At 35.6% G+C, this 14,526-nt stretch overlaps 1 protein-coding gene across 3 annotated transcripts in view; it reads right to left on the reverse strand.

The window, feature by feature from the left end:
- PDE2A (phosphodiesterase 2A) overlaps positions 1-13,888 on the reverse strand; it is a 1,131,360-nt gene extending 1,117,472 nt beyond the window's left edge. The window contains exons 1-2 of one of the 3 annotated variants that reach the window (XM_053708776.1): positions 13,797-13,888; positions 13,387-13,450 (exon numbers count right to left, since the gene is read on the reverse strand). In XM_053708776.1, the coding sequence (XP_053564751.1) occupies positions 13,387-13,450; positions 13,797-13,840 (108 nt within the window). In that variant the 5' untranslated portion in view covers positions 13,841-13,888. Of the gene's footprint in view, positions 1-13,386; positions 13,627-13,787 lie in introns of those variants that run through there. The other 2 variants (XM_053708774.1, XM_053708775.1) reach the window with 2 other exon arrangements.
- Between the last annotated feature and the right edge of the window lie 638 nt (positions 13,889-14,526).

The following is a 14,526-nucleotide window of genomic DNA, read 5'->3' on the forward strand; positions in this document are numbered from 1 at the left end:
TCGCATAGGCCCCCTAAAATATGCAGTTGACGGTACAACTAAGAGTAGACCGGCGATTGCAAGGTTCTTGAATTTTCAGGATAAATTTAAGATCCTGCAGATATACAAAATTCCTTTTACAATACATGATAAAAAAAATGTTTACTCCAAGACTTTTCAGTTGAAACTTCATTGCAACGTAAAGAAATAACACCCCTCTGCACTAGTCTTATTGCCAATGGTTTCAAGGCTACCGTCATATACCCTGCTAAAATCAAATTAATTACTGAAACTGAGATGCTGATTATGAATAACCCCGGGGAAGTAAGGGATTTTGCCAAAAAATTGGTATTACTGTTTAAAAAAAGAGAAAAAAGGGGAAAAAAAAAAGAAAAAAAAAAGTTAACAAATTTAAAATAGAGTTAGACCTCTTAGTACAAATATGTTGATGTCTTTAAAATTTGTGGAAATGGTTATAATGAAAGTAGAGGTATTAAACCTGCAGGGCTTTCTGATTTATTAAAATTGTTAGGTAAAATTGTTGAAAAGTTAAAACCCAGATTTAAGGTTTTTGGTGGTTGTTGTATGTTTGCATGGTTTTTTTTTTTTATTATTATTTTTTTTTTCTCCTCTTCCTACCTCCCCCTCTGGTAAATTAAAGATAACTGAAAGAGATGATTAACTTGGCTTCCTGGAATGTGGGGGGCTTCACTTCCCCTCAGAAAAGGAAAAAAGTACTTGCACAATTAAAAAGATATAAAACTGACATTGCTTGTATACAGGAGACACATCTAAAAGAATCAGAAACTTAAAGGGACACTCAATCAAAATTAAACTGTCATTATTCAGATAGAGCATACCATTTTAAACAACTTTCCAATTTACTTCCATTAACAAAATGTGCAATTTTTTTTTTTATATTTAAACGTTTTGAGTCACCAGCTCCTACTGAGCATGTGCAAGAATAAGTGTGTATGCATTTGTGAATGGCTGATGGCTGTCACATGGTACGTGTATGCATTTGTGAATGGCTGATGGCTGTCACATGGTACAGGGGGAGTGGAAATAGCCACAACTTTTAAAATTGTCAGAAAAAAAAATCTACTACTCATTTGAAGTTCACACTAAGTGCTATTGCATTGTCTTGTTATCTTGCATTTGTTGATTATGAAAATCTACTGTGTTGACTGGTCCTTTAAAACAGGTTGGGTTGGTGAAGTTGTAGGTACTCCCTTTACTGGTAGGAAAAAGGGAGTGGCATTTTTATTTAGTAAAAATCTCTCCTATGTAATTAGGGATATTGAAATTGACAAAGAAGCAAGGTATTTAATTTTGCAGGTAACGATAGCAGGTACCCCACTAATACTATGCAACATATATGGTCCCAATAAAAATGATAAAAAGTTCTGGGAAACACTACAGGCTAAATTGATACCTTTCCTTAATTGTAACCTGATTGTTGTAGGTGACTTAAATCTGACAGATTTACCCACTCTTGATAGACTCAAACCCGCTCTGAATAAAGATAATAAACTCCAGACTAAAATTTAAAAAAAATTTAATTTAAATCTGCTACATTTAAAAGATATTTGGCGGGTACAAAACCCTGACTTAAAGAAATTTTCCTGTGCATCATATTCTCATCAAACGATGTCACGTATCGACTTTTTTTTAATAGATGAAAAATTAATGACTTATGACATCTATGCTGATATACAAGAAATTGTAATCTCAGACCATGCAATTATTACCTTGAATATTCAATTAAAGACCCAACAAGAAAGGAATTTTAATAGATTTTTTTCCCCCCAAACACCTGGTGGAAAATGTACAATTCAAAACATGGCTCAAAAGAAAATGGACAGAATTTGTACATTTTAATTCTACACCTGGGATCAGTACAGAAATATTATGGGAAAGTTTTAAAGCAGTCATAAGGGGGGAAATTAAATCCTACCTAGTCTGGCAAAAACGCAAATATATTGCTAGAGATATCGAATTAGCTAATTACCTCCGTAATTCTTATAATTTCTATATAAGTGATCCTTCAAAAAAACAGTGGGAAGCCTATCAGAAAGCCAAAAAAACAAGAGAAATTTTTCTGAATCAAAAAGTGGCACAGAATGATCTTAAATCACGCTTTTTTTTTCTTTCGTTACAGCGGCAAAGCTGGACAACATCTAGCTAATCTGACAAAATCTAAAAATAAAAAATCTATGAGCACTAAAAACAGTGAAAGGCAGACTTACAAATAATAAGGAAATAAATAATTTTATTTATAATTATTTTAAAGAATTATATACAACAACAGAAATAAATGTTGAAATTGAAAAAAAATTCTGGGAAAAGATTCAGGCTCCTATACTAGATAAAGATAAACTTGATGAATTGAATGCGCCGATATCCAAAATTGAGGTGGAAAATGCTATTAGAAAAGCTGCAATGAATAAAGCGGCTGGACCTGACCAGATCCCCATTGAACTTTATAAAATTTTAAGAGATGATATAGCTGATTCACTGGTAGAGTTATTCAATCAATATTTCTTAAATAAGGTAACCTGTTCACAATATTTTTCTGCATCTTTAATAATTTTAATGTTAAAAAAGAATAAAAACCCAGAAGATATTGCATCTTATAGGCCAATCTCACTATTAAATAGTGACTATAAATTAGTAATGCATATTATAGCTTCAAGATTGAAAATGCTTATGGGTCCACTTATACATAAAGACCAGGTAGGATTTATGCCAGGCAGAAACTCTACGTGCAATTTACGCAAGCTACAGTTAATACTTAATAATACACAAAAACAACATTGCACTAGAAAGACCAAGAATAGAATCCATGAAGATACAGCTATTATATCAATAGATGCAGAGAAGGCCTTCAACTCCATAACTTGGGACCACCTGTTTACCGTGCTAAGTGAGTTCGGAGTCGAAAGAACCTTCCTACATTCAATTTTTCAAATATATAAGACTTCTTCTGCCAGCATTATTGTAAATGATATCCTTTCAGACTCCTTTCCCCTTCAAAGGGGATCTAGACAAGGCTGCCCACTTTCCCCATATCTATTTAACTTAGCACTTGAACCTTTGGCGATCCTGTTAATAAAAGAACTAGACGGGATTAAGTTAGGCAGCAAGAAAATAACAACACTTCTCTATGCAGATGATCTTCTTGTACTATTATCCAATACTAAGAAAAATATCCCATTCTTATTCCAGATTTTAAAAGATTTCAGTAGTTTTTCAGGATATAAGATAAATGCGCAGAAAACTGAAATTTTCTGGTTAGATAAAAGTAAAGACTCTTTACAGTCTACCCCATTTAAAGAGACAAAAGATACATTTACCTATCTTGGAATTAAATTCTCTAAAAATGTAGAAGAATGGTATGATCTTAATTACCCACCCGTCTTTTTAAAAATTAAACATGATATGGAAAAATGGGCGAAATAAACTATCCCTAACAGGCAAAATCAACTTAATAAAAATATTACTATTTCCGAAACTTCTATATCTCATGTAAAATCTACCAATCTTTATTAAGAAAAAAGACTTAAGGGTATATAAACAAATGGTGACTCAATTATTATGGGTAGGCAAAAGAAAAGCCATTTCTTTTAAGAAACTATGCCTTGATAGAATAAATGGTGGACTTGCAATGCCAGACATTGAGATCTATAATCTAATATGTATTGGTAAAATTGCATTAGACTGGATAGTAAGAGCAAATTATTATACATCAATAGAACTAGAGGAATATTTTTGCTGCCCCTATAGCTCTACTTCATCTCCCTGCTGATAAATCTCCTATGAAAGTAAAACAACTAAAAATAATCTATAATGTGATAGTAGCATGGAATAAACTAGTTAATGTTCTGGGCGTTGAGTTTACATACTCACAATACCTACCTCTGATAGGCAATCCCTGTTTTATCCCTGCTCTAAACTCTAAAATCTTTAATAACTGGTCTTTAAAAGGGCTTAAAAATGTACACCAATTGATAGATAAGGATACGAAAAATTGTAAAACTTTTAATATATTAAAACAGGAGTTTGGTCTATTAAATTTTGAATTCTATGCGTATTTACAAGCACGCCATTATCTGCAACAGCTATTAGATAATACACGGATGGAAGGATCATGGGCTATTATTGAACCGGCGGTAAAATTATTTAATATAGGGAAATATGCAATATCTTTATTTTACAAACTAGTTATATCTTCGATAGGAGAAAGAAATCTATACATTTTAGCTAATAAATGGCAAATCTCTCCGGGAAGAATTCAGGAAAGCTTTAAAGCAGTAGATGAAGCAACAATTTCTACTTCATGGAGAGAAACACATACAAAATTAATTAATAAAACGTATATTCCCGCGGATGTAAAGGCCAACTGGTCTACATTTTGAATACATTGTCCCAAATGTAAGAGCTTAAGAGCAGAGTTATATCACTATTTCTGGGATTGTATTAAAATTAAAAGATTTTGGTATAAGGTTAATGTTTGGATTAACAGAATTCATTTGACAAATATACAACTAACGGATGATGTTATCTTCTTTTTTGCTAAGGAGGGATACCCTTTTAAGAACGCACGCCAGTTAAATAGTATACTTATAACAAGCAGACTACTGATTCTAAAATATTGGAAGTCCAAACAAGCACCAAGCGTGAGAGAACTCAAACAAAAAATACAAAATCAAATTATACTAGAACAGATGGATATTTTTGTCAGTTCTGAAATACTTATAATAAGGGTTTTTAAAAAATGGAAAAATATAATTCTAGATTTCCCGGTAGAAAGTCAGAGACAGTTAATTACTCCATTTAGGGGAACAATTTACCTTGAAACAGCAATTGCAAATAATGAGTTTCCCAGTTAAAGAGACAAGAAGATAAGTAATAGAGGAGGTGGGAGATAGGGGTGTTTTTTTTTTTTTGTTTGTTTGTTCTGTTTGTTTTGTTTGTGTATATGGTTTTAAGTCAAATTTAATAAAATAGTCAGCAGCATAAGAATATATCAAATGGAGCGGGCAGCTTCTGTTTTTTTTTTGTTTGTTCTGTTTGTTTTGTTTGTGTATATGGTTTTAAGTAAAATTTAATAAAATAGTCAGCAGCATAAGAATATATCAAATGGAGCGGGCAGCTTCAGTTTTTTGTTTGTTTGTTTGTTCTGTTTGTTTTGTTTGTGTATATGGTTTTAAGTAAAATTTAATAAAATAGTCAGCAGCATAAGAATATATCAAATGGAGCGGGCAGCTTCAGTTTTTTGTTTGTTTGTTTGTTTGTTTGTTCTGTTTGTTTTGTTTGTGTATATGGTTTTAAGTAAAATTTAATAAAATAGTCAGCAGCATAAGAATATATCAAATGGAGCGGGCAGCTTCTGTTTTTTTTTTTGTTCTGTTTGTTTTGTTTGTGTATATGGTTTTAAGTAAAATTTAATAAAATAGTCAGCAGCATAAGAATATATCAAATGGAACGGGTAGCTTCTGTTTTTTTTTTTGTTTGTTTGTCGAAATTTTGTCAAGATTGAAAAGAAAAATGTATTTATTATTTATCATGTATATACTTACTTTGTTAGTCGAATAGAATATGTGAAATTAATGTAACTTATTATTTGTTTTTGTCATGTTAAACATTGTTATGCTGCTGATCTTATAAATAAATATATATATATAAAAAAGACTGTCACTTTAAACCTCTCTTGCTTCTGACTGTGCATTGCACCACACCTCCTAAAGAGGCCATAGACACATTATGTGACCAAGGTATTCAAACTGCTGCAAATTGACTAAAATCGCTATTTAATTTGTAGTATTTGCTTTTTGGCCTTTCAGGAGAGTCAATATTTTACACAACAACGAGAGGTGCTTGTATTTCCCTTAAAACTCTTGTTTTGTGGGCAAATCCGGAGAATGAAAAATATGTTTGAAGTATTTCAGCAATTTCTGAGTCTTGTTTATCAAATTCTACTAAGAGATAGCAAACAAATACTGTCAGTTGATGTCAATAGGAATTTTTCCTTAAAATAAAGCCCCCCTGTATTTCCCTGGGGCTATAAAGACAGCAGTAAACTGTGAAATTATTCTGCAAACACTTGGAAATATCCCTGCAGTGCGTGTGTGAGCTTCACAAACTGAACAGGAAAGGAAACTGTGCATGAATAATGAAACTAGCTAATTAGATTGTAAGCTCACTGCCTTAGTAAATCCACAGGCAGGACATCCTTTTGAGTTAATATGCAAATATACATGACATATCTGCCACTATTTTAAAAGAACTTCCAGGGACATTTTGCAGCAAACCAATTAAGTAAGCAGGTTGGTGAAGTTTTAGCCACACCCAACTGATGGTTTTGCAGTTCCACCCACTTTGCTCCTCCCAAATCACAAATATGCACAAAATATAAAATATTGTATTATTCTGTTTAATCTGTAAACTGCAGGGGATTCACAGATGCCAGATCACCAAATTAGATATCAAATATTATTATTATGCTGAGTGAAGAGGGCAGGAGACTCAGTAGTCACAATAGGCAACGAAATAACTATATAAGACCACAAAGACCTCATGTTTGATTTACAAAATCAGGTATCCATGTCACAAAACACCTTAAGGCACAGTTTTACTACCTGGGACAAGCTACCAGGTTAAGTATATCATCATGGGCCTGTCCCGGGAAAATCGGCAAGGCTTGGTACCATTGTGTAATGCATTGTTTATACATAAAGCAATAACGACAAATCAATTCAAGGCTTGACCTTGAGAACCAACTAAGCCAACACAGTGTCTGTATATAAAGATATGTAGATACAAAAATTTGCAGCAAGGGGCAACACTCTGGGGACGGTGAATCTCTGACTACTGGGATTTGCCCAGCCCTGCTCTGTGCCTCTGCCAGTCACTGCAAGGACAAATTAGTATATGGTAACACATAACTAGCCATTTCTTTCTACATAAATCCCAATTAAAGTCTATGGAAATTTTATTTTCTAGATAAATATTTGAATACAGGTTTTAAACAGTTGTAAACTACCTCTAAACAAGCCCTGTGTACTGACAGATTGTGCAATGTTCAGGAAGTGAGTGGTGCTACCTGCGTGTTGCGTCTTGTACAGTCACTGTCACCCGTGTGCTACGTTAGAAATAAATGTGCCGGAGACATGAGGGATGTTTGGAATGTGACAGCTGTGCATGTCGGTCACTTTCAGGCTTCCCCAACACACTCAGATATATAGCTCATGGTAATGCTGCACTGTTTGTATCTGAGAAATGAAATTCTTCAATTGCAAGAGCAAACCCATTGTAAGGATTAGATACTAAATTCTCACAGGCAGAATTGGAAGAGCTCTCACTAAAGCTGGGAGAGAAAAATAGTTCTCTTTCAACTGAAAAATAAGAAATTATATTCCAATTTCTTACTAGATCATGCGACCATAAACATTTTTGTAGGGTTTTCAAATTTAAAAGGGACAAGAACCCCCAACATTTTCTTTCATGATTTGGATAGAACATATCCTTTTAAACAACTTTCCAATTTATTTCTATTATCAAATTGACTTCATTCTCTTGTTATCCTTTGCTGAAGGAACAGTATTGCACTACTGCCAACTAGTTAAACATATAGTTAGTCAATTACAAGAGACAACTGTGTGCAGGCACCAATTAGTAGTAGCTAGCTCCCACTAGTGTAGGATATGTGCGAATTCTTTTTCAACAAGGGGTAACAAGAGAACAAAGCACATTTGAAAATATAAGTGATTTAAAAAGTGTCTTAAAATAGTATGATCTATCTGAATCATGCAAGTTTTGACTTTCCTATCCCTTTAAAGGCTTTCTAATCTATAAGCGATTCCAATCATTTTCCTACAGTTTTCTAATTTATTTTTCCATCTCATAATCGGTCTGATTCTTTGCCTTAAGACCCCCTAACAACGGTTGTAAAATCCTTCAAAAAAATGTTTTTTATTTTTTTGATTTACATAACACAACAGCACCAGTAACTTTAAGGTAGGTTCCTCCAAAAGAATCTGTGTCCTGCATCAGTACTTCATAATAAAATAAAAAGCCTGTCTATACAGTTAAATAACAGTCATTCCTATTTAACTGTTAAATTAAAGTCATTTTATTTTGAGCCATAATCTTGGTTTAAACAGACATAGAACTCAAAATGTAAATTCACAGCACTAGAGTGAAAGTATTGCTTGCTGCATGTGCATCTGATACACGGATATGCTCCATTTGTGCATAAGTAGCTGATGCACATGCATGAATCTTACAAGTGTATGATAGGGGAGCTGCGCACGTTATATGGTGCATGTGATCACTTCTCTATAAAGCATTTTACAAACAAAACTGTACTGCAAAAATGATATTTGTTATATATGAAATATGTTACGGTGTAAAGTCTTAACTTATACGCAACTAAAGTATGATCCATTTAATCTTTATTTCTGAAAATGATGCAAAACTATAGGAAATGTTCAACTGCACAGATCTAAACATAACAGTTTTGAACTGATTAAATAACCATCAATGCCATATTTGATATATCATAAAAACAAATACAATTTCATCTTTGCAAAAGATCTCCATAGAAAATGAATGTTTTAAAAACACATCTAACGGTACATTTTTTTACTGTTTTTTTGAGTGTTATTCGGGCACTACAGCCTTTCTGGGGACAGTCTAAAAATGACATTTCAGATGCATGATCAGTTTTTTTTCCAATTTTCCAATTAATATGTAAGAAAACTAGTTACAAATTGCAAACTTCAGAATACAATTTGGGCAATATCTAATATCTAAACAGATGACAGTTTACAGGAAATTCTCAGTTTACAGGAAATTCGTTCCAAACTGAAACTAACAGGGAAATGCCGTTTATATGGAATTTTTAGAATGAAAGTGATGTCATCAATTGATACATCAATATGTGTAGGAGAAGGATATATTTCTGGAGCAGCTGTCTACTAGTACTGAAATCGTTAACATCTTCACTGCCAGTCTAGCATATTTTACATGATGTACCCGTATCCAGCACCTCTGTAATTTGGCACTGCTTTACAAGTAAATTATAATGACATTTCAATCACTTATTATTAAGTTATAGAGATAATTAGAGAACTAACAGCGTGCAGGTGAAATATTTTTGGCAAAACAGGAATTATGCAAATAAAATCACAACAATGTGATGTAGGTATTGAAATAGTTAAACAAGCACCACTATTACTTGTGATACAAAAACCACAAACGCATCAGCTTCCAATGTTCCAGTTCTAGTACCAGAGAGAGCCAGGATATATTTTTTCAAGTCATTCTAGGTACTTGAAATTACAATTTATCCGGCCTTGATTCACTAAGAAAAGATAAGATAGGTTTGTGAATCAGCTACACAAAACACAACACAGGAACTGTTGAGACTGGAGAGAGCTGTAAATGAACTCTGCTCAACGAGACCCTTAAAAACAAGATTATTATTAATTAGCAACAACAAAAAAAGTATCTTTGTGAGTCAACAAATTCTACATGTATAAATAAATCTTATTAGTAACTGTCATACAATGCAGCTGCCTCAAAGCTCTGAAACGTTATACTTTAATTCTCCGGTTTCCAAAAACAAAATATACCAACAGCTATAAATGATTAAAACGATGCTCTGTCCAGTTCCATACTTATAGGGAGCTTAAACAGATGTTTAAATAAGTGACTATGAGGATGTGTTTTGCATTACACCCTCGTGGTCTTTGCTGTACACTATTTCTGCAGTTAGTATATTATCTAGAATTTTTTGCATGATTGGAGATCTTCCTTTGCCTTCTCTATTACATTTATGGGGGCATGGTAGTAGCCCTCAATTGATCTCCTGGTTTATTGTGTGCTGGATTCCATCTTCACTGTTGGTTAGTATATTATCTGCCAGTAGTGAAGGGGTTAAACTGTGTGACAGCGAGCGTGTCTGCTCAGCACTGACAGCTGCTACGACTGGAAACTTCTCTTACTTTGGAGGTTGCACTGGAAGTCTCAGCTTTTAAAATTAGCATCCTGAGCCTATTGTGGACACTGCAGGACAAGGAACCTGCCAGCAGTTTGGAGCTAATCTGTATGTCCACAAAAAAACACATTCCCCCAGCCTGGGACTCTTGTCTATAAACATAGCCCTGATATCCTGAGTGCAAATGACATTTCCCAGAGGACAAAACAACCTGCACAGAGAGATAGCACAGTAAAAATCTCCAAATAAAGGCCTGGAACCCCCCAAAATCAGAGCTTATGTGCATCACTCTGGCACTGTAAGGGGTACCTTTATGTGAAGGTTATCTCCAAGGACTAAAAAGCATTTATAATGTAGTAAATAGCAACTTAACAGAAGATCTCATTAATCTCAGGCTAGGACTATAATACAGCATGGAGCAATATAGGATGGTCTCTCTCATGGCCAATAAGAATAAAACTGGATAGGTTTAGGCTTTTCTTAACACTAAATTAAAAGGTTTGTGTATTTAATAGATACAAATCTTCAGCATATTCTTGTGAGCTTAAACAGTGGTAGGGAGTATTGTTGATGGCCACTGCTGAAAAATGTGTGATCCATACAGAAGCCTTTGGACATGTGTGATTACAAATACGTATATAGATATGGAGAACACTTCCTGGGGCGCTGTGTTGGGTAACGTTTATGTTAATATGATGGTCAGACATCTCTGACTGGTTAACACTGGAAATAAAGTCACTCTCATTACTAGGTGTGGAAGGACCTTCCTGTAGAGCATTAATTTAACTAATGCACCTGACACTAGTTGATGAATGGACCTCCCTGAGGAACGTTCCTTTCACTGTAACACTCTGTTGTCAGACATATATTAAAACTGGCTGTTAAGTAACTATGAGGAAGCTGCTGTTGACCATTGTTATCTACTATAGTTATCACTATGGCGACAGCCATCACTAATAGCTATAGGCATCTTCTGTTAGCTATCACTACTGGCAAACAGTGTAAATAGGGCTTTACATGAGTGGGCAGAATACAGAGTATGCAATAACTGTACTTTAAATAAGACAACTGTATACATTGCTTTACATGGGCTGATACAATACAGAGAGCACAGTAAGGGTAAGATTTAAGATAATGCCTTGATCGGTGAAACCTCCAACTGATATTTATAAACCCTCTTATGAACTTGGATTTGGAGGATGAAAATCAACGCAGATTCATTTTCCTAGGGTGATTGACAAACCCTACCCTAACACATTGCACAAGCGGTAAATATAGGGAACATATGCGGCCCACAATCTACGATGGAATGCGGACAAATATGTGAATCCTGTCCATTCACAGAATGATATATTTTGCCCTCGGCTTAACAATTGACAACAGGCATCTTCTGGTAGCCATCACTATTGACAACAGACATCTCCGATTGATCATATATATGGACAGTAGGCATCTCCTGTTGGCCATCACTATGGTAAATAGGGATCTCCCATTAGTCATCACTATGGTAAATAAGAATCTCCTGTTGATTATCACTATGGTAAATTGGGATCTCACATTGGTCATCACTTAGGGCAATTAAAATTTCCTGTTGATTATCACTATGGGTGATAGGCATCTACTGGTCATCACTATGGAGAATAGGGATCCCCTATTGGCCATCATTATAGTTGATAGTACCCTCCTTATGGTTTTGACTATGGATAATAGGACTCTTCAGTTGGTTATTACTGCAGGCAATAGGTATGGTAGAAAGATCTTGTTGATTATCTCCACCTATAGTTGGGCCCACTTAAAATACACAAATTCACTATATGCAGTAGAACCTCATGTATCTTGTATTTAGAACACAATGTTGCTTAACACTGCATAGTTAGGACCCCCTGTTGCTTATCACTGCATACCTAGGCCCCCTGTTGCTTATCATTGCATACCTAGGCCCCCTGTTGCTTATCACTGCATACCTAGGACCCCCTGTTGCTTATCACTGCATAATTAGGCCCCCTGTTGCTTATCACTGCATACCTATGACCCCCTGTTGCTTATAACTGTATTCTTAGGACTCCCTGTTGCTCAAAACTACAGACTAAGAACCCCTCATTGATGATGATTACATACTTAGTACCCCTAAAGCTTATCACTATAAAAACCAAGGCAAACTTTTTCTTATCACTATACACTTAGGACCACCTGTTATTCATTGCTGGGTGTATAGGACACCTTGCTGCTTATTGCTCTGTGCATAGCACCCCCAGGTAATCATTACTAGCGGATTAACATCAGCTTTCCTTATCACTATATATAGCACTGTCTGTAGCTTATTACTATATGCTTAAGACCCTTTACTGCACCCCCTCTCCCGTAGACTGTTATAATGATGTTTAGTTGTTTGTTCCTTTGAAGTATTTGTATCTACATCAGAATCCTCCTTTGGGCCATTAATATCAGTTACACGACTCCTGCTATGTTTGTGTCTGAACATTTATTTTGAGAATCACTAAAGCTGGCTGTACCCCACTATCTCTGCTTATCCCCTCCCAACTATATCTCTATTTGGTCAGTATGCTCAGTAGAAGGAACCATTTATTAGACATTACACGGCATAGCAAGTCTAAGACAATTACTATTATCTGAAGGATGGTGTTGGCTAGCTGTATTTGTAGTAAGAATATCTTGTTGCTATATGTTGTAAGATCCATAAACCAAGCAAGCAATATACTCAGTAGTCCATCACAATGTATAATATAACATCTTAGCTATTACTTTTTGTAGTAGGACCCAACTTTCTACCACCATTTGGAAGAATATTTCTGTAAATATTACAGACACAAGACAAATTAATCCTGACTTCCAGATAGACGGTAACTATGACTTATTTAGTTTTGACCAGAGAACTACTAGAGGCATTTACAGATACTCATCATCTATATACTGTATACATATATATATATATATATACTGAAACATGATCTTAAAACACAACTTCGTCACTTTCAAACTCATCAACCCATTTAACCTTGTAATAACCAAACACATTATCTATTGTTGTTAACACAGTAAGTTATTTGAAAACAAGAGCCAGCAAACCTTCACCAAAGTTAGGTATCATCATTAACACTTTGGCTGCCAGAGACAGGTGCTACCACTGAGAACAGCATTACCCCTTTGCCTGCCAGAGAGGGTTGCAACACCTTGCCATGCAAAAGTGTTACAGCACTCTATAACAGTCAAAGGGTTAAATCAAATCATCCCTTACAGTGAGACGTTTAACTCTCTGGCATAAAAAGGATTCATAAAGTACCTCATAACTAATAATAAGCAAGAAATATGGAATGAGAATGTCATATATAACACAATAAAATGCAGAAGATGAATTAGGATGAATTTATTTTTGTGTGTCCTACCTGAAGCGTTTCGGAGCATACTGCCGGTGAGTCTTCAGCCTTCAGGAATACCTGCTGCCCCCGTCTAAAGAAATGAATAACTGCAATAAGTATGTGATGCAAAATCAAGACCATGCTGTCAGTGCTGTTATATCCCTGTATATCTGTTCAGCTTTCCTGGCTTCTGCAATGCTTCCACATTCCGTATCTGCCATACACATAGACACACGCACACACAAAAGCATGCACACACACTGCACTTTCAGGTTTAACTACATATATAAACACACATTAATCTGCAGTCCTGTTTGGCTTTCAGGGGTAGGAGAGAGAAAAAAAGGCACATCCTATTTGTAATACTGCCCCTCCCCACCTCCCCACTACCCTCCCCTCCCAAGGCTGTAGTAGATAGGGTTTGTCACCGTGCACACCTGCTCCCCAGAACGATGGGGCAAGCAGAACGAAAGATCCACATCTCTGTCGCTGCAGACAAGGGGATGTAGGGGAGAGAGATCCAGAGAATGTGCCAGATACGGCACTCCAGTGAGGGAGAGATACACAGCTCAGGGGGTGAGGGTGTCACAGGGTCCTAGTGCCTGCACTAATGAGAGAGAGAGGGGATGCAGCCAAACACCTTGCACAGCAGGGAGATGCACAGCACGGTGTCACCTGCAGCACTGTGTCACCTGCGCCTGATCTCATTATTAGCCACATCTGCAGTCCTATACGTCGCAATAGGATGACACAGATCTTTGTGCAGGGGGCAGATACCTATAGCTGCAATAATGACTTACAGAGGGTACATTAAATATTACAACAGGTTGTCGCTGACAGGCATTACATCCTGTAACCAACATGTAGCACAGAAACTTACAGGGTATCTCAGGCTGTTTATATGGTGGCTTACAGGCACAGCACAGGACAATGATGTGACAGTGTACACTTTATACAATACATACAGAACAGGGGCAATGATGTGACAGTGTACACTTTATACAATACATACAGCACAGGGACAATGATGTGACAGTGGACACTTTATACAATACATACAGCACAGGGATAATGATGTGACAGTGTACGCTTTATACAATATATACAGCACAGGATAATGATGTGACAGTGTACGCTTTATACAATATATACAGCACAGGATAATGA

This window comes from Bombina bombina, chromosome 3, assembly GCF_027579735.1.
Source record: "Bombina bombina isolate aBomBom1 chromosome 3, aBomBom1.pri, whole genome shotgun sequence".
NCBI lineage: Eukaryota > Metazoa > Chordata > Amphibia > Anura > Bombinatoridae > Bombina > Bombina bombina.